Source organism: Mercenaria mercenaria, chromosome 3 (assembly GCF_021730395.1).
Source record: "Mercenaria mercenaria strain notata chromosome 3, MADL_Memer_1, whole genome shotgun sequence".
NCBI classification, from domain to species: Eukaryota; Metazoa; Mollusca; class Bivalvia; order Venerida; family Veneridae; genus Mercenaria; species Mercenaria mercenaria.
In genome coordinates, this window is record NC_069363.1 from 41077808 (window position 1) to 41099589 (window position 21782).

Genomic DNA, 21782 nt, shown 5'->3' on the forward strand with positions numbered 1-21782 from the left:
TTATGTGAGAAAGCTCAGCTCCTATCTGTTTGTACAGCAAAACTTGCTTTAACTTTGGCAAGATTACTGCAAAAAGCTAATAATAGTTTTACTATATAGTAAAATATGGTAAATTCTTAATACTGATGCTATAAAAGATACGGTGACCTCAACAGCAAATGTGGCAAAATCGTATTGCCTGAAAAAGTGCATAAATGCATAATAAAATGCATTGTAACAAATAAATGATGTGATCAGTATTTAGTATTTACATATATTTGACCTTTCCTAAAAGACAAAAGAAGATCCGCTAAAACTTGCTTTTCCGATTTCATTTCTTCCTAATACAGATAGGTATTTTATACGTACAGTTGTATGTAATTTTCTATCATTTCATACTATAGCAAATGTTATCATTTCACATATAGGCCTATTTATAGGAAAGGTACCAGCGTGTGAGCCATCTGGTCGCGTAATGGCGGTCAGGTTTTTGAACACTAATTTTTCACTTGGCATGGACACAGAGGTCTAAATTAAAGCTGTTTTCTGTTTAATTTCATTGTGGATGTATTTTTGACATTTTGGTAGAAACAAAATGGGAGAGGAGGTTGTATTTGGTGAAGTGAAACTCAGTTTTAGTATAAGTAGTACTTCCAGGTCACAGCAGTGTGATTTCGATGTGATTTTACAGTTAGCAAATGTGACAAGAGAAATCTGTCTTAGAACATACATGACCCATACTTTTCTTGTCATTTTATATCAGTTTTATCATAACTCTTTAAAATGAGGAAAGGATTTGTTCTCTGAAATGGGTCTAGCAATGTTTGGTAGCTCTTTAAAAAATGTCAGTTTATATAGAATATATAGGGAATACTATTTATTGTAGTGTGACCTATAATACAATGAGAAGTTTTCGTCAGAGATTTATATTCGATATATTCGCTAATTGTCCATATATGCGTGAAAATAAGAACTCACGAAATTGCTATTATTGTTGAAGATAATAACACTCCACTGTGAACAGTATACTCAATCCTACCACATAAACACGAGTGCGGGTGGTCGTGGGTTCGATCCTCGGCCGCGTCATACCAAAGACGTAACAAAATGGTACTAGTAGCTTCCTCGCTTGGCGCTCAGCATTAAGAGTTGTTGAAAAAGACGTTAAACCCAAACACACACATACACCACCTAAACATTCTTCCATGTGAACATTCTACCACCTGAACATTCTTCCATGTGAACATTCTACCACATTAACCAACTTGAATTTAAGAAATAGCTTATATGTTTGCCTTGTGAAAATATTTGATTAACGGTATTATATTATATTCAATGAATTTGTTGATAACATATGCAGCAAAATATATTATGTGATATATGACAAGCAACTCAACATACTAGTAGTCCAGATTTGCAAATATATTTTCGTATAAGTCACGGGGGAGGAAGTGTCACACGAAGGATGGAGTTCTTCTGATAACCTGTCATGTTTTCTTCTGATAACTGTTACGGAGTTCGTCTGATTTCTGAATGACGTGCCAAGGAATCGTAGAAAAAAATGGTAATTATTTATCTTTAAATAGAGAGAATGGGGTGTAAAACTAAAGTTTGATGATCAAGGTTGCCTGATGTCATGTACTATGCGTCAGAAAAAACTGTTTAGTCTAATAATCAGCCCCACTACTTTGAAAAGAAGACATTCTGAGTAAAATATCAAAATCGTTTGCTCATTCATACATATTATTCTTCTTATTCACGTTCTTAATCCGCAGCACATGCAATAGAATAATTTTAGTGCAAAGTTGCAAACATATACCACTTTCTAACAATTTTATGCCCGATTTTTCAAATGTTACGGAATTCCAGTGATAACTCTGAAGATGTCACAGAGTTCTTATGATAATTTTTATTACTGCCAGGATGTTTCTTGAGCTATGTTAAGATACTTTTTAGCTAATTTTATTATTTAAAAAGGGTGTTAACGATGTTCTAACGTAATATATTTATCCAAGGCACAGTATTGTGGTTATATAATGTACGGTATGAGTCTTTTGTAAAGTTTAAAACTATATGCAGTATAATGACATATATAGTAAAATACGAATAGATAATAAATGCAGTAAATTGTATTTTTTCGTTCTATCAATGGATGTGCTAATGTTCGTGAACAACGATTTATTGGTTTCCGTTTTGATTGATCACTGAATTGAAATCAAATCCGTTATCTTTAATTTAGGGTACATCTATTTGCTGCATTTGCAGAGGCTGTCTGTTTCTGAAGTGGTTGATCGGATTAATGATAAAAAATAATGCTATATAGTATGATTTACCATGATAATTATAACTTTACCATCATAATTTTTTAAATCCTTCATATAATTGACACTGAAAAAGTACAGTCCCAATGCGACACTACACAACACAGAGAGCGAGCTACCGCTTCATGTGTAATCAGTTGACATGAGTCATATGATGCTATAGCATATTTACCACAGATTTGAGGCAGATAACCGACATGTTCGTAATGTGACTGGCGTTAATACTGCAGTATTGTCATTACATCTTACAGAATGCATATAATTTTCGATGCGCTGAATACTGCGTACCAAATAGGGGGTTGTCATCCTCATACGTGCATATACTATTTGTCATATAGAATATCATAATAAGTGAATAATGTGAATTTTAAAGTGCTATCTAAATGCTATAAGATGAATAGAATGGCATTTTAGAGTTTAGCTGGAAATATTATAAAGTAAGAGGATTCTGCACTTTCTTACAATAGAATCCACAATGTAATTTCCAAGCCAATTAATTAAGAACTAATAAATATGTCCCTATATTTTATCAGTTAATAAAATATGGACAGGAGTTCGGATGCGAAAGAAAGAAATCCTCCACGCCAGAACATTGCGGCATATAAACACGTAAACACTTGAGTCTGGAAGATTGGAACATGAATTATAATTTTATTTTAGTAATGTCAAAGTAGAATCTAGTTGACATTCGTGGTGCTTACAGCGCAGAAATTGTAAACTACGTACACGACCAGATAGATGCACTGAAGTTGAGGTTGAAACTTACCGGGCTGAAACATTTTCTTACGGTAAAAATATAAACAAATAAATTCATCAGTTAGAAATTGTTTCAGAAAATTTGATGTACATTTTATTACTAATGCTTAGCACTGAAAAAGTCGAGTATTTAGTCGGCATATAACGGAAGCAGAATAGAATCTCACAGTCATGTTACAATCGTAGGGTGGAATGGAACAGCTATATTTTATCGTAGATTCATGTATAGGCGATTTCGCTATATGTTTATATAGCAACTGCTGCGGATCGTGTTAGGAATGAAAATAAGAGTATATTTCTGTACTGTTTAACACTGTACATCATTTATGTGCAATTTGTATTTAAAAAATTAACCATAGTTAGCCAGATCATCATTATTAGCGTACACAGTCCCTTTAAAAGTCACATCTAGTCAGAATAACAAATATAACACTAAAAACTTATCATTGGAACTCAAAAACACACATACCGTACATTATATAACCACAATACTGTGCCCTGGATAAATATATTACGTTAGAACATCGTTAACACCCTTTTTAAATAATACAATTAGCTAAAAAGTATCTTAACATAGCTCAAGAAACACCCTGGCAGTAATAAAAGTTATCATAAGAACTCTGCGACTTCTTCAGAGTTATCACTGGAATTCCGTAACATTTGAAAAATCGGGCATAAAATTGTTAGAAAGTGGTATATGTTTGCAACTTTGCACTAAAATTATTCTATTGCATATGCTGTGGATGAAGAACGTGAATAAGAAGAATAATATGTATGAATGAGCAAACGATTTCGATATTTTACTCAAAATGTCTTCTTTTCAAAGTAGTGGGGCTGATTATTAGACTAAACAGTTTTTTCTGACGCATAGTACATGACATCAGGCAACCTTGATCATCAAACTTTAGTTTTACACCCCATTCTCTCTATTTAAAGATAAATAATTACCATTTTTTCCTACGATTCCTTGGCACGTCATTCAGAAATCAGACGAACTCCGTAACAGTTATCAGAAGAAAACATGACAGGTTATCAGAAGAACTCCATCCTTCGTGTGACACTTCCTCCCCCGTGTAAGTGTCTATAATATGTTGATTTTGTCTAAAACCTCTTTCAATACATTGTAGTGATGTTACCAAATTCACCAAAATCTTTATTTTAGATGAACTGGGTTGGATATGACAAATGAATGATACACAATCAAATAATGCCAAATAACGGTGTTATCTTTAACGTTGTACCTTATAAACTGGTTCTTAATACGTGTTGTGTTTTCTAAGAAAGTGGCTGAATCTGACAAATTGTTCTTTCAGATGGGAATAGGCGTATATAAAAATATATCACAGTACTATATTTGCTACAACGAAAGAAAAAACTCTTAGCAAGATAGAAGTAGTTTTAATGGGTGAACGTTATATAGGGTAAATTTCAGGTTATAGAAAAACAGGTGTTATATATTGATTAACGTTGCTTGGAAACATGTGAAAATGGATACAGTTTACATGTAGAATCGGTGGCAGATTTATATTACTCTTTTATCTAAACCTTAACCTTTACGCCACTTCTGATAAAAATCTCTATTTATTAACAGTATTTATATACAAATGTCATGAAAATGGCAAGAAGCATATGGAACTTTATGAGGTCAATAGTTCTGAGAAGAACAGCGGTATCATTTGAAGGCAAAATGCATTCATCGCCTAGGGTTTTCAGATCAGCTGACTATGTGTAGTACCATGTTTGAATAATCTGCTTCCATTTTTGATAAAATGAAATACATTACATTTAATTACAGTTAATGATTCTCGAAGAATCTCACAAAAAACTTTCTATTTATAATGTAAAAATCTTTAGCAGCTGAGAATTCATCATGAAAACCCCGATATTTTCCATATTGTAATAGTATGCTCCTTACTTTGGGAGATATATTCATATTACAATTGTGACGACTCTAGCCTTAAAAGCTATAAGGATGTCTTAATAACAATATTAAAATATGATTATATTGTATAAATGAAAGACATCTACACTGAAGATCTTGTGGAAAAGAGATTTAAAATTAATCTTCAAAATTAAACTAAAAAACAATGCAGAAATTTCCTTACTGCAAACCGAACAATATAGTGCCGAAAGTAGTTCCATGCCACAGATTTAGTCAACCATTAAAATATAATTATTCTGACACGACTGTATTTTCAGCTATCGAACGTCAAAAAATACAATTTTAAACGTATTTTCAACTATTTTAATATATATTTCTGTTGTGTTTATTTACTGACTGCTGTAACATATTAATGCGCGAAATCTAGGTCACCAGACAAACCTACGACGCCATATATAAATTTGTTCACAGCTGAACACGCGCACTGCGATCCTTAAGACGTTATTTAAAGAACAATTACTACAGATTACAGCTAGCCTAGAAGAGTTGCAATTTTTTGTAGCGATTTTGATGGTAACATCGATAAGATTTTATTGCACTGAAAAAAAGCTGTCCGAGAAAGGAAGGGAAATCGTTGAATCAGATAAAGGTAGGCCCAAAGAACTATAAAATAACACAGGTGGCAGTAACGTACCTAGGATACAGTATGGGTCCATGAGCCAATTGCACTTAAATTTATTACAATTATAATGTTTTCTTAGGAAAAAAATGACAAAAAGCCATTTTGAAAAGAAAAATTGCACCTGTGACAATGAGCCATGAGAACCTTTCTCTTTGTCACAGGTGCAAAAATTGTTTCGTTCTCATGGATCGTCACAGGTGCAAAAAATTTTTTCAAAATGCCTTTTTGTCATTTTTCCTAAGAAAACATTATAATTGTAATAAATTTAAGTGCATATGGCTCATGGACCCATACTGTATCCTAGGTACGTTACTGTCGCCTGTGTAAAATACAGCTCATTGGGTAGGTCTAACGATTGTGGTGGTATGTAACAATTACTGGACGAATAGTCACCAGTGCATATGTATGAATGTATACATATGAATGCATGATTTAATGGATATATTCTGTCTTCTTTTCTTAGGGCCGAGCATCGGTAAAAAATTCGGTTATTAACTACAGAGATGGTGATGTTTTTGTTGACCTTAATGCATTTCCGTGAGATCTCCCTATTATTTTTTTTTTTTGTTAGATTCTGTTTAATCAGTGTTGTTTGTTACACTTTTAAATTCAGAATTAATTAAATATTTAACAAACAGCTGTAGTTCGATTAGTCTTCAAAAAGTTACCTCCCTTGTCTCTTTTACGTCCTTTGCATGTCAGAAATACAATATTTTCCCTCTAACAAGAAGAGGTAAACATTTCATTCTAACCATTCAGATCATCAGGCAAATCATAACTTTATTGTGCAACAGACATGCTGATTAAGTCTGTAATACTCTAGTTTAATGAAAGTATTTATCTGTTTACGCAAAATTCAGGCGTAATTTCGCCCTCAGTCAGTTCGTCCTCAATTTTAATGTATTAATTATTGGTACTCGGTATACGATAAGTAACATGTACATATTATGTACTGTATTGCAAGTGTATAAAGTAACTGGTGGTAAATGTTATGATTAGTTGTTATGTCACAAGGTGAGAAAAATGTGCAGCCATACCGGGACTCGAACCTGGGCCGGGGGCTTTGAAATACCGTTCTCAGACTGACGCTTAACTGACCAAGCTACCCGGCTGCCTACACATATTCTCCCCGTTTTAATATTCAAGTCAAATACTGAGACATACTCCCTCACTCTGAATTCATCCTCGAATTTCTAATGGGAAAGACAATAAGGTGAATAGATCTCGGGGTTTATTTGTTCATGGCCCCACGTTGGGCGCCAAATGTCACAGGGGTGAGAAAGATGTGCAGCCATACGGATACTCGAACCCGGGGCCTCTGAATACCGTTCCGATGCTCTACCGACCAAGCTACCAGGCCGCCTTCACATTTTCTCCCCATTTAATTTCCAGGTCCTATACCATGACAGTTATTGCGATTTTTGTAAATGTTTTATTTATACTTATAAATTTAGCTCTGACCTAGGTTCAAAGCATAGATATGAAACTTTAACAGCGATTTGGGGTAGTCATGGTTATATATTTACTCAATCAAGTAGTAAAACAAATTCAACAAGTCATGAGCACAATCTATGCCTTATACTAAAGAAAACGTTAATTTTCATTCATCGGTGCCGAGACATATAAGATAAAGAAAAGCTTCCTATTATGGTGTACAAATTGCTATTTTATTATTTGTCGAATTTGCGATTGTATTTTCACCGAAGATTAAAGAATTACAAATACTTGTGTTTCCTGTCACTTACCATGTAAACGTACGAGAAAAATTGGTACGAGAGCAAACTTTTGAAATCATCTCCTGATTTTGAAGATAAAATATGTCAAAGACATTTTAAAGATTAATATGACAAAAGATCAAATAACTGAGTAATAATTAGTATTTGAAAAATGCACACATGTATGAGAAACCTTCTGTTCACTTACTTAGAACATATTACTGTAGTTCATTGTTGAGAAATAGACTTTATACATAGTCTATACATTTTTCACCTAGTCAGTTCAACCATCCTCTCAGGCATATCTAAAAGCATTCAATACCTTTAAATTGCATGTTCACAATCACAGGGGCGTACCTGGATGATTTTGAACAGTACGCCAGATATGAGCAGCATAGCTACGAACCAAGCAGAGATGCTGCGAGTGTGGGGTAGGTGACGGAGGGGTTCTCCATCTCCTGGTGGATTGGGTTTTTAGGGCCTCCCCTTGAAAATGTTGAGTCTTTTTCGACAGGAGATGCGTTCTGTTGCTATATTCCAGAGTTAATGTATTTTGTTTGTCATATTTGTACTACATACTTCAAAGAATGAAAGATAATCATTTAAATTCATAGTTTATCACACCGCTTATGCTTACTAGCAGTGTTCGTGACAGTTTCTAAAATTGCAACTGGAGCAGCCTCGGATATTTTGAGGAATATAACCATTTTTCGTGTATAGAGTCTATGTAACTTTACCCTGGAAAGTATGTTCTTAGTAGCTCGAACATATGTCATTCTATGATATATTCTATTATGCAACTGCCAAAACCCGCGCAGGCATATTGTGTATCGCCAAAGGGACCTAAGCATGAGTCTGTTAGGGTAACTGCATCTGAACTCTTACCTAATCCCAACTGATACACATGTGAACAAATCGCATATTTGAATGATGTGCAATTAGTTTTTTGTTGTTATCGTTTTTGAAATCTTCTTCAGTGTTTAATTTAACGCATGATTTCTGCATCCGCATTTTGACAGGTTTTTGATAAATGTATCTACCCACACATAGCAAATATTTCAAGTTTTCTCACACGAAACGAAACTTTGTAGTAAACGTAAACAACATCTAATATCGGCAAATGCAAATTCAAAATAGTTTTTTTGAGACATAAAAACGAACTTGTAAAATATTGTCTTTCTTCTTCTTGTCGTTCGCGGTAAAATGTTCAAGTTTGCCACTTGAGCATTTTTGGTTCTTGTGAGACATATCTATGTGAAATTTTTTCTATAGAAAACTTTAACCAAGGGATGCCCAATATGAATATACACATGTGTATACCAGTTTGTTTGCATTTGAGCTATTGGTTACAATAATATTGATTTCACTGATAAAAATTGGTTATAATGAGAACTGCAAACTGCAAATATGATAAACAGGAAAAACACTGTCAGTAAGACCAGCATTCATCTGTAAAATTGCTTCTTTTGAAGCAGTATATGACTTAGACAGAAGAAAGATATAAATAGATGTATCATTCGATTGTGTTGCCACTGGCTCTTCATTGACAGTGCATAGTGTGTTCCTTTATCCGTTCGTTTTGGTCTCGCTGTCAGTTTGTGTACTTGTGCGTGCGTGCGTGTTTTTATTTATGACATGCCTTTTTGGCGATCTGTGTCTCTTGCTGTGTTTGCTATGCTTCCAGGAAGTCTACACTTACTTTTTATGTTGTTTTTTTTTGTATTTACGATTATTAAGAAATACAAAGCATGTCCAATAATTCGAAAACGAATTAGATAATCACATTTGATGATATTGTTCAAATGAAGAACTTTAAATAGCCACCTAACCTCCATTAGCTTTTCATTTTATTGCATTTTTAGCATATTGAGCCTTTAAATTTTCACGATGCCGAATTTGAATTGTATGCACAGGCGTATAGGCATATGCTCAGGTACGTCCCTGAATCAGATGATGAAATGATGTATGAACTAAAACTTATTTGAATTTTACTGTATGTTACATTGTATAAAGCATGACTCAGTAAATGTTAGGGCTGAATGTTATGTTTTTCTTCTTCATTTTTAAACAATCCTAATTAACATATTGTTTCATTTTAATTAACTTAATGATTCTCAATTTCTTGAAATGAAATAGTTGGAGGAAAGTACATGTAGGCATAACAATACATACATTTATACATTTGTTCTGAATTCTTCTGATTACAGATAAATATGCTTAAATATTGTATTGTCCAGTTTTACAACATTTTGTCTCTCCATATTTCAATGTAAGAATGCTTCTTATACCACGAAGAAGAGTTCTGAGTGGAGAGTATTTTACTATAAGAAAGTTGTAGACTGGACAAAAACATACCTGCTCTGAAAAAAGTTTTTAAAAAGGAAATGTAAAAAATATAGTCTAATCTCTCCCGAATAGATATACTAAAGTCGAAAGCTATACATAGCTTATGTTCGTAATGTTATATTGTTTACAGACAATAAATAAATATTGAATTGAATTCAAAACATGTACGTTTTACTTAATAGTTGTGCAAGCTGTGGATTTTTAGTTCAGTTTTGTAAAAAATCTACCTCTCGATTATCATTCAAGATACTGCTGTGATACTTCATAGGATGGTTAAATATGACAACTGGATGCAAAAGGCAAGCACATGCATTCTTATATCAAAAGTAAAGTTCACACATATGGTTAAATGTCAAATTTTGTGTACCTTTAAAAGGTTCCCCTGATATTTACGCATAATGTGTACAATCTGTGTTGTTCAGAGACAATCGATCCTCCAGTACTTTCAGTGCTTTGATTTAATCATTACAAAATTAATGTATGTCATTTATTCTTGACTGATACAAAATTTAGTGTTCTTAGAAATCGCTGATACGGAATAATAAAATGAACCCTGAGTTCATGTCTTGTGACATCTACAGAAAACAACAACAGTACGTCGTAAGGATACTTTCTTGTACCGCACTGGAAAATTGTATAGTAGTATTAAGAAGCACATTTGATAGACTGGAAGTGTCGTGATTTAACAGCTTTTACCCATAAAACCTGAATAGATCTAGAGCCCGGCACAGGGTAAGGAAAATCGTCCGATTTATAATTGTTGTCCAATGTGTACATTTATAGAAACGCAAACATTGCTTTCTTTCTGAGAGAAGAAAAAATGATAACGAGACTATTGACTACCTTCAGATCCGCTTGTTTGCAGATCTTTTAAATTATAGGCATATGTTTTAAGAAATTAGCACTAGAAATTATAAATTTTATAAACAGACAGTGTGCTTATTTACAAATGCGAAACGTTTCATTAAAATCTACATTGTATAATAATTCTACTTCGCCAAAAATATCACCAATATTGATAAATCCATATGTCCAAACTTTAAATAAGTCTAGCAAAATCTCAAGCGCACGACCCCTGGACTTTGTTATTTGCTAATTTTCAAGATACATTCAGAATTTATTTTTAAAAATCAGGATCAAATTCTACTTTGTAAACAATATGTTAGTCCAAATGTGCAACACATATTTCAAATATTGTATGTGTATATAAAATTACTAAAGGGAGGGTTACTAGAGATCTACGAGAAAGACACATATTGGAAGCAGTACCTTTAATCAGAAAAAAGCTTCTTACATACTGTATGGTTTTCATTTTCAGTACAATAACTTTCTCGAATTTTCTTAACCCTTATCACGCTGAACACGACTGATTCTACTTTTTCGATCAGTGTAGATCATGATCAGCCTGCACAACCGTGCAGTCTGATCAAGATCTGCACTGTTCGCCATTCATTCAATATCATTTTGGTAATCACCCCTTTTAACACTTAATGGCACTGGCCAAATTGAATGATTGACCGGTCCATTTTAGAAATTTAGCAGGGTAAGGGTTAAGATATAAATACATACGGATTCGTGGACATAGCAGCGGGTTCATAAATGCCTTCCATGAGGGTATGACTGTACAGCATAGTTGCTGATGATCTAGCCCGAGTCGAACTGGTTTTATTTGTCCTGAATATATGAAAAGTAATGCCGAATGAGAAAATAATGATGACGATTACATCAGACTCAGATTTCATAAAACATAATTCTGTCAGATCGACGAACAGTAGCTGTTTTATCTGTCTTAAGACTATTGATAAGCAACGGTGCAAAATCTACAACATTGACAGTAGTGTACAAACGAGATTAGTTGCTCAATCCGTGAGGTTTAGTCACTGAAAGGGGTGTATTTTTCACTAGCAGCTTTTGAATGATGTGGTCTACAATTGTGACTATTACTCTTTTTGGATTTGGTTTTAATTATTTTCTTAATTACAGGTAAGTCTTCAGTATTTGATCAAATGTGAAAAGTCTGACATTGTATATAAGATTTCTTTTAATAAAAGAGAAAAATATGTTAATACACATATAGATTCAACATACAAAATGTAGTGGAATAAATGCCATTTTTCATCTAATGTGGTTCTGTATTCAGTTGTATTCAAGTTTCTGCATTAAGATTGTGTTATGCTTATCAATATTACCAAAATGGTCCAAAATGGTAATGACAACGATTCGTAATCTTTTCATGACATCGACGTTTTAGCTAAACAAAAACATGTACATTGAAAGGCATAATACTAAATGCAAATATGGACAAATGTCAATTACAGAGACTGGCTGGATTGGGAAAAAGACCTAGTGCTTAGTATAAATCCTGGATCCTGCAAAACTATCATAAAAGGTATAGTAGGCAAACATGTATTTAACCATTAGATATTTTGATAAATATTTTTTTCTGCACCATGTTCTGAACCAGTCTAGTTGCGTATAACTTCCTGTCGTTTTTTATTAACTGTTATGAGCAACTTCTTTCTTGCAGGCTATTTTACCTTTGTTATTGTAAAATATTTCAGATAAATTTGAATGCAATGGCTTCGATTTCCCTTTTTTATATTTTATACCTTACCACATTTATCTGCTGTCATCACACGAATAATAACATTTGAAAACGTTTGATACAGAGGTTGTCCAGTTTTACAATATAAAAGTCCGTTTGCAATTCTAGATAAAATTCATAACAAATTTCTTTAACTAAAATGGATTTGTTGAAACTATCTATTCAGTACACAAGCAAGAATGTTGATAGAAAACCAGAAACAAATTCTGCGAAATTCAATGAACAGAAAACAAAGCATACCCTTTTTCTATGGATAGATAACTCCACCAAAATCATTATGCTTAATTCTGCGACTTGCATTTATGGTAAAATAATGACGTTTCAAATCTTATATTGAACTATTGAATCAATGGAAACATGTGGTGATTGGTACTTATGTTCTATCACTGTTATTTCAGACGGTGGATCAGAAGATGTTACTCATATTGGAAACGGTATTGTTTTGATGTCAACGGTAAAAAATAATTGTTATTGTGTATAAAAATATTGGAATATTCACAATAAAGAAACTTTCTAATACAAGTAGCTTGAAATCTTATAAGAAAAGATTTTTCACTAAAATTGCTTTGTTTTGTTTTGTTTTTCCTTCTGTTCATAGACATAAACAATTGTTACAGGTGTTAAATGATGTCAATTTATTACTGTCAAAGTGTTTATGATATTGAAAATATACACAATTTCGTCTTTTTGATTATTTATTAGCAATCAACTTTATTTTTAGGGTTTTGAATTTTTTGGACCGCCTGGACAAATCAAAGCCGTTGACTTGAATAATGGAAACAAGGTGATGACATTAAATATGTCAAATGTACCATCAAGGACAGACTTCTTGTCGGCGCCTCATGGAATCACCACTTGGCGGGATCCAGATACAGGTCCAGTATTCATCTCTATCTCGTGATATTACACATATGATATTATATAAATATCATATGGCAGCGTGTCTGACATTGATATTGTCAACCCGAGGGCAGAATGTCACCCGAGGCAAAAGCCGAGTCTGACTTGAAACAATTACGTGTTCTACCGATCATAAGAACATTAGACCGAAACTGTTATAATGTTTAGAAAAAGTCTTTTATAGAAAGTTATGTAACAAAGGCCAATGATTATTTAAAGGACGGATTCGTACACTGATATTTTCAGCAGTTTTTAATAAGCACTTAGCAATTAGTATTTTGGGATTTATTGTTTAGCATTTCTTAAAAAGGCGATTAGCATTAATTTTATCATTTGACGATTACCGTTTGAGTGTCATTTTTTTTACATTCAGCATTTGGCAAATAGCAGTTTCATTAACTTTTTGTCATCAAGCATTTTGCAGTTAGCATGGCGCACCGGCCCTCATTACCTTAGTAACATTTGTTTCTAATTTGGACATGGGGTGATAATTAGTCTTTCGATTTTTCAGACCAGCTGTTTCTGTATGTGATATGTCACCCAAAGCCAGAAGATCGAATAGAAGTATTTGAAGTCCTCAAGCCTCTCACCTTGAAATACATACGGACAATAACAGACCCGAAGTTTGATTTGTACGTCGATTCAAGTTATCTATACACTCTTAAAATGTTTTAGAGGCAGGGGTGCCAGGTGATATTTGTTTATTTACTCAAAATTTCGAGAAACTAAGTAGAAATTTCGAGTTACTAAATAAGTAACGTAAGTCGAAATTTCAATTCACGTCAGACGAAATTTCGACTTAGTATCTTGCCAGGATATCACTTACATGTATAGTATGGTCCGGTGGTAGAGGCAGGAACTAGGTGGAAACCCTTCCAGATACGGTGAAAATAGTAACATATTCTAAGTTCGAACTTCTATGGCGTCTTGTCAAAATCTAGAGCTACCCAGGTATCCGATCTGAAACGGACTCATAACTATACGTTCGTGTAGGTTATGTTATATCCTTGCCATGTGGGCTCAAACTGAATCGAGGGCCTTCCAAATTAAACATGGTAAAAATAGGGGTAGTGATTTTTTTTGTAACATCGAACGCCTCTAGGTCTCTAGGGCTACTAGAGAGCTACAAAATGTACCCATTTCAGTTTACGTTTACTGCTGCAGACAGTATCTCGAAATTTCGAAATGATAAATAACATTTACCCGACACTAATACTCATTCATTTTGCTAAATATTTTTGTTACACTTTTTGTAGATACACATTTACACATCGTCCTCTTATAGTACAAAACAGTCTTTTCAAATTAGCAAAAAGTGCACATATAAGTGAACCTATAAAAATGTGCTTCAATCTCGACTTTTCCTTTTTTTTTATTTTGTTGTGTAATACATTATATTCGTAATGTGCATATACAATGGCAATTCTGGAATGCCACAGAGTATCTTCGTTATGCAGACAATATAATGCATGTAAACTTATTGCTTAACAACAGTATGAATGATATGGTTGCCGTTGGAAGAGACAAGTTCTACATCACAAAATTCGCCCGTTTTCGTGAGTACAATCGGTACAACTTAGAGATGTTCAGTGGCATGAAGTTTGGCGGGATATTTTATTATGATGGTCACAAGGCTCGAGAGGTTGCTTCAGGTTACTATATGCCCAATGGAATCAACATCTCACCAGACAAAAAGTAAGTTTATCCTTCCTAATGTAGTAAACTTATTTGTGATGTTGTGATGTTAATATATAGCACTAAAAATGTAATACATACGAAAGAATGTAACATTGTAACAGTTTGATCTAAATATCAGTTTCTTTTACGTTAACGTTCGTAACATATACCAGAAATATATTAATTTCATTTAAGGTAGTTCTACACGTCTGATAAACCGGAAGTTATTAAGTTATTTATCAAGAATATGGACTCGGCATATGGAAACGAAAACTGGCAAACGAATTAATATGAGCCGTGCCATGAGAAAACCAACATAGTGGGTTTGCGACCAGCATGGATCCAGACCAGCCTGCGCATCCGCGCAGTCTGGTCAGGCTCCATGCTATTCGCTTTTAAAGCCTACTGGAATTGGAGAAACTGTTAGCGAACAGCATGGATCCTGACCAGACTGCGCGGATGCGCAGGCTGGTCTGGATCCATGCTGGTCGCACACCCACTATGTTGGTTTTCTCATGGCACGGCTCATATATAGACAATCTGTTTATTTACGACCCTGAGAAAGTTCATAAAAGTCTATAGAGTAGAACATTTTTAATTCGCGAAAATGTCATCAAAATTGTGAGTTTCCAATAGACACCATATATGAAAACTTACTAAATGTCTTTATTTTCAAAACATTTAACGAAACAGTCAAACATATGATCTTTTCAATTTTATCCGTCGAATCCTGTTGGTGTATCCTAAAGTTTAAAAATAATGATTTAACCAAGCTAATCGAAGCTCAAGACTTACCTTAACTTACAGTAGACGGAGGGCCAAATATTTTTAGAGATTGAACGTCGTCAAACTCCTTGATAAAATATTATCTGTAGGCAATAAAGTCATATAAAATATCAAAAACAATACAAGGCCTTTCATTCATAGACCCACCGACATGTGAGGCGGATATGGTAATAGTGACCGGGGTCCGTCCGTACATCCATACTTTTGTTGGCCAGGAGCATAACACTATTGGAGTGATTGTGTTAACACTTCATCCAATGACAGAGGCCAATGAGAGATTGTGCAAGTTTAAAGAATCATAGCTTCACCGTGCTTTCTTTTGATTGATTTCCGTTTCTAGTATTTATTTATTATTATTAATTATTCATTACTACCCCTTTTGTTTAGGGCATAACTCCAAACCTATTAAAGGGTAATCTTTAAACTTTACACTTTGACAGTACAGGCAAAATAAGAAAGTGCAGTGTATTGTCTTCTGTACCTTTGGAATTATCCCTTTTTTATATGGTCTTGATACATTTTATTTATTTGGAACATAACTCCTAAAGAACGTAGGCCACTGAAAGAGACTGCAGTGAATAAACCAGTTACTCTATAACTAATTTAGTACTTTTTTTTAGATAATTTCCCTTTATTTGATTTACGCATAAAACTGTTAGGGTGAATAGCTCCAAAACTATCTAATTGATTTCTTGAAAACTTCACAAAATGGTAGAGGCCATTGAGAGAAAGCGCACTGTACATAGACTATAGCTCATCTTTGCTTCAATTACTATTCTGTTACTTTTTGAATGACCTCCATTTAGTATTTCATAGTTCTTTGGCGGTGGGATGACCATGTCGACCGAGGCTCTTGTTTTCCTTATCTTTGTATTTAATTATATATTTTTATTTTAGGGTTGTGTATGTCGCAGAATGGGGAACAAAGACATTAAGAGGTTTCCGGAGAGACTCGTCAAACAACCTTGCCGAAATCTGGGTACGGTATTTATTAATTTTTTTTTTATCTTTTTGCAGTTTAGATACGCATCAATGCAAATACTATATCATCTTATATGAAAATCCTTACATATTGGTATTCTTGCAATGCCCGGTCCTAATCAGTTTAAAAAGCTAATGCCACTGCTGATTTGACCATAAATATCGGAATGGTGTATACAGCGGGCATGTCCTTTTATAACAGTTAGATAAACAGGAGAAGTGCGAATAAATCTGCTTGGGTGAATTTGCTGGTAAATAAAACTATGCGATGAAATAAGCTAGATTTAGCACTGAAGAGACATGCCGGAAATTAAATTTTTAAATTAATTAAAGAGAAGTAACTCCGGTGTAGGTGTATATAGTCTCATCAGATTTGCTGGAAACCATCCTCTAATTTATTACAAATATTAATACTACTCGTACCCAATATCAACTCGATGTGACTAACCATTACCAAGATATAGCTGCAGGAGGATGTAAGTTTTTTTAGTTCAGGTAGTTGTGCACATTCGGATCAATTTTTACTACCTCGTAGAATCTGATTAAACCACGATTTTTCGAAACTTCAGAATATACTATACGAATGTTCGGCAAATGAAAAATAGCCTCGTTTACTTGTTTTTGTTGTTGTTGTTTACTTGTTGTTGTTTTTTTGTTGTTGTTGTTGTTGTTGTTTTGTTGTTGTTGTTTTGTTTTCTTTTGTCAGACCGATATGAAAATATTGGTACTCCGGACAATTTCCACAGTGAGCTCTTTTGGTTACATTTTAGTGAAGAAATTCCATAAGGCAGATTTCAATGACTTTCTTTATGGTTGTAGATTTGCCTATTTTCATGTGGCCAAATAAAATCTGTAGGTTCGTGTGCCTAATATTTCCAGTTTGAAAATAATCAATTGGATTAAATTGCTGCTTTATTTCATATTATTATTCTGAAATGTTCCATCAAAACCTACATCTGATCAAAACTAACCGCAAGGACAATAACACTTACTGTTTAACCGCTAACTGTTTGACACTTGATACACAGGATATAACATATCCCCGCAACATTTATTTTACCCGTAAAATGGCTATCAGGGAAAGGATTTCCAGATTAATCCCGTTACGCCGTCATTTCCGGTTAATCAAACGGGTAAATACCTCGACTGAAAGGGCAATAAATCTTGGCTTACCTACTTCACCTCAGAAAGCAGTTGCAGAGAAATAGACATGAGTAATTACAACAATCCACACTAAATATTAATACAAACTAACCATTCAGTACTAAGATATGACTTCAGAAAGACAAAAGTTGCAGGTAGGTAATAAATTAATACGAATCGTATTTTTTTCGTTACAGAGCACATACACAGGAACTGGTATTGACAACATTGAGGTTGACCCTGATACTGGAGATCTCTGGATTGGCAGCCATCCCATAACATGGAAAATCATTGACCCATTCTTCGGCAGTCTTCCTCCAGGACAGGTAATTGTTTAGGCTATGAAAAAATTTAAAATTACTTTAAAACATCTCATTACATTGTGTTTGGTGGGAGGGGAGGGGGAGAGGGGAGGGAAGGTGGTGTGGACCAGGTAAATTTCATCAGAGAAACATTTTATAGCTCATTTTATTGTCATGATGTAAATGTCTTTACTGTCATACTGGGTTATATTTGGCTTTTTAAAAGTTTATTTCACTTTGTGCTGACTAATGCACCTCTAACGAAATGCATTCTAACAAAAGGGACATCAGCTGTTTAAAACTGTGACAGTACTCCTTATTTTCTTTTCAAAATAAAGCAAGATTTCTGTTCGCATCTACTGTTTGTAGACAAACATCAAACATTTTTATGTTTGTATGTATTTAGGTGGTTCGAGTAAAGATGCAAGATAATGCAGTGTCGGAAATCGAAATCATTTACCAAGACGACGGAACAAATTGTGCCGGATCAACTGCAGCTACCTATGCCGCCGGGAAAATGATTGTTGGAACAGTTAGAGAACAAACCGTTGTTTGCGATGTTAAATATTTAACACCAAACTAAAGTGCTTGTGTCTGTTGTATTTGCAGAGACTTCCTGCACGCATGCGCAACTCATTAGATTATAGATCTTATAAAAGCAATTTTAAGTATGAATTTGTAAACCTGAATCTAAGATTTAGAACTAGTTCATAGTTACGGACTAAGTCGAGTACGTTATATAATTATGTTGAAGATGTATGAATTATTTTGCTATGATTAGATGTATCAGGTATTCTAATTTACAAATAAAATACGATGCAAACTCTGTGTAACAACATTGATGGGATGAATGAACTGTACATGTTGTTCATGTTAACCTAAAGCAGTTCGATCTCGTTGAAATATGACTGGCTGATGATGCTATATGGGATATTATTAACATTTCTTAAATTTGACCGAAAATGATTAGTAGAATGTTTCGAATGTTCATGCATAAAAAAATCAACCGAAAAGCTTCCTTTAGATATGGCCTAAGAAACATTAAATTAAATCTATTCTGGAATTCAGACCAGCTCTCTACAAAGTTAGGGTGGACGCCTTTGTCTCGCAACTACGGTATGAACTATGGTCAAAGTAATACTTTTGATCAGAAAAAGCCTCTGATTTAGGATAGGTTTTCGTGACAAAGTGAAACAGTTTGTCAAAATGGGCATTGTGATGAGCCAGATATAGTTTTATTTTATAACGAGGGTCTGTGTACTTTGTATTGAGAGAGGCTAACCTGCAGATGTTGTTACTGTGGAGAAGCTGATTGAAAGTATTACTTTATTTAGTGGAAGTTCATCATCTCGTTTTGTAAGTAATATATTATCAAGAAAAAATAAATACATCGTGAATATATCAATGTATTATTTTACCTGCAAAATCTGATGATTTAGAGAACGATACTTTTATCTCACGATTTCTTCTGAAATCAAAGTAAAACTAATATTTACGTTTTGTTTCGTCGATTATCGCAGTAATAAAGTCCTGATAATAAGAAGTTCAAAGAAGAATTTCGGTAAAAATATCTTACAGCTGATATTGTAACAATTGTACGGATGAATGTGCAAACCGGACTTTCCGGCTGAAGGACCACTGTGTAGGAGGCAATGTGGCTATGCTGAGGTACCGCATAAATAGTCACCCGCGCGCAAGATGATCCCGTTCGCACCTACAACTCGTTATTCTACAAATTATCCTTGAAATTTGAAAGAAAGATTCTTTACAAACTTACTGCAAATATCAATAAATGAATATAAATGTTATTTCCTAAAAAACATTATTTGAAAAATTACGTCATAAGTGACAGAAAAAATGCCTTTGTTTACAGTATATTTTCTAGAGTACTCTTACATCCGGGTAAAACGGTTTGTCCAGCATCGGTGGAAACACCGAAAACTCGAGTACAGGTCTTACATGCCTGTCTTTGTATGACAGATTTTTCCAAAACCAAGGGACACCTTGGAATGTGTACAGCAGTGTACGGTGTTATTCCTCTGGTTTTATTGCTATAGGTTTCTGAAATTCTGTTGATCACGTGGACGTTGTTGTGAAGTTTTTCGAATTTCAGAAGAATTCCATTGTTTTCATTGGGACGGACTGTTACTATGTATATTTCAACAAAAGAATCAGCCGCGCTATCTAAGCTACCTTGATTTAAAAAGACCAGTCAGTATGTCTTATAAGATTATTAAATAACTAAAAATTCGCCTTTTTGTAGTTCCATTTACATCTCCTACCATTATAATGTTACTATTTATTTCGGCCGCTTTTTCTAGACAAGTATTAATTCTATCCCAGAAATCAACAAGTGAATTTGATAGTTTGTATAGCGTGCAAATTAAATAGGATTTCCTGTGGTCTTTGACATGTATCCACATTGATTCAGGTAAGAAACTTTCCAATTCTAGTAATCGCTTTGGCCGAAGTGAAGATGAAATATACATTAAAAGCCCGCCGGAGTGTGCACTTTTGTCTTTACCAAAAACCGTATCAAAACCATCAATGTTTAAAGTATCGTCATCTACATCAAAAGATAAATGAGTTTCTGCGAAACATACAATACTGTTGCTAAAGTCTGAAAATGTGTCCTTAACGTATTTCATTTTATTTCGAATACTGCGTATATTTAAATGGAAAATTGTGAGGCATTCTGTACTATCTGGTCCGGAATTTTCTTCTACATCACCAGACAGTATAAGAATTAATTTGACCTTAATAGACGAGTATACAAGTTAAATTGATAAATCAAAGTTACACTGTTCATTGCTTAACAAATCTCTTGAGTTTGGTATATTACATACAAGAAGAACAATAACAAATGAAAATTCAATAAAAATTAAACAGCTCCATGTACAATTTGCATGAACTTAGCCAGAGCAGCCAGAGTAGCCGGAGTACCCATGGTTAGGGTTAGGGTTAGGGTTGGTTTCTGGCTACTCTGGCTGTTTCGTTGCTCTGGCTAAATTCCCACACATCCATACACAACACAATTTGCGATACAATATGTTGACTTTATTTAGAAATGTATTAAGTAAAACTGCGAAAATTACATTTAATAAGCAAGTAGTGCTTAAATGCGAAATGTAAGTTTCTTGGTAAAACACTGTCCGCTATGTTTATAGTAAAGTCCAATGGCCAGTCTCCTTGACGTTATGTAATCCATGGGAGAGAAGTATCAAGTCAGATATGTCATGGAGTCTGGCCATTGGACCAAAGTTGTCAACTGGTGCAGTAGGAGCTGATACGAACACACAGACAGTCGAACAAAACAAAGGATAAAATCTACACGAAACATAATTTGCAAAACACGAAAGTTTGGGTTAATTAAGTGGAAATTTCTATTTATAAATCACGAAATTTTGAGTAAGAATCTCGAAATTAACGAAGTGCATATTTTATCCTTTTCAGAGGACATGTTCAGTTTTTCCGCAGCAGTTTTTTTTTTTTTTTTTTTTTCATTTTAAAGTCACTGCAGGCAAAATAGGTCATGTTAACGGCTACTCCTGTCCACCAATGCCTATTTTATCAGCATTATCTAATTTTAGTGGTTTCTGGTTCTACTGACAAAAGATGGATCATTTAATTCGAATTAAATGAAATACTGTTGAAACGTATCAAACTTCTGTTTTTCTGTAATCACATTATCAGCTTGATGAATAATA

General features: G+C 34.0%; 1 protein-coding gene across 1 annotated transcript; it reads left to right on the plus strand.

Moving 5' to 3' along the window:
- The first annotated feature begins 11260 nt into the window (after window positions 1-11260).
- On the plus strand, window positions 11261-19476 carry LOC128555567 (serum paraoxonase/arylesterase 2-like). Its single transcript, XM_053538273.1, has 9 exons — window positions 11261-11664; window positions 12000-12070; window positions 12685-12740; window positions 13008-13161; window positions 13698-13818; window positions 14681-14881; window positions 16547-16628; window positions 17971-18099; window positions 18482-19476. Exons 1-9 carry the CDS (start codon window positions 11597-11599, stop codon window positions 18656-18658), a joined length of 1059 nt encoding a protein of 352 aa, XP_053394248.1. The 5' UTR covers window positions 11261-11596; the 3' UTR covers window positions 18659-19476.
- Window positions 19477-21782: the final 2306 nt, after the last annotated feature.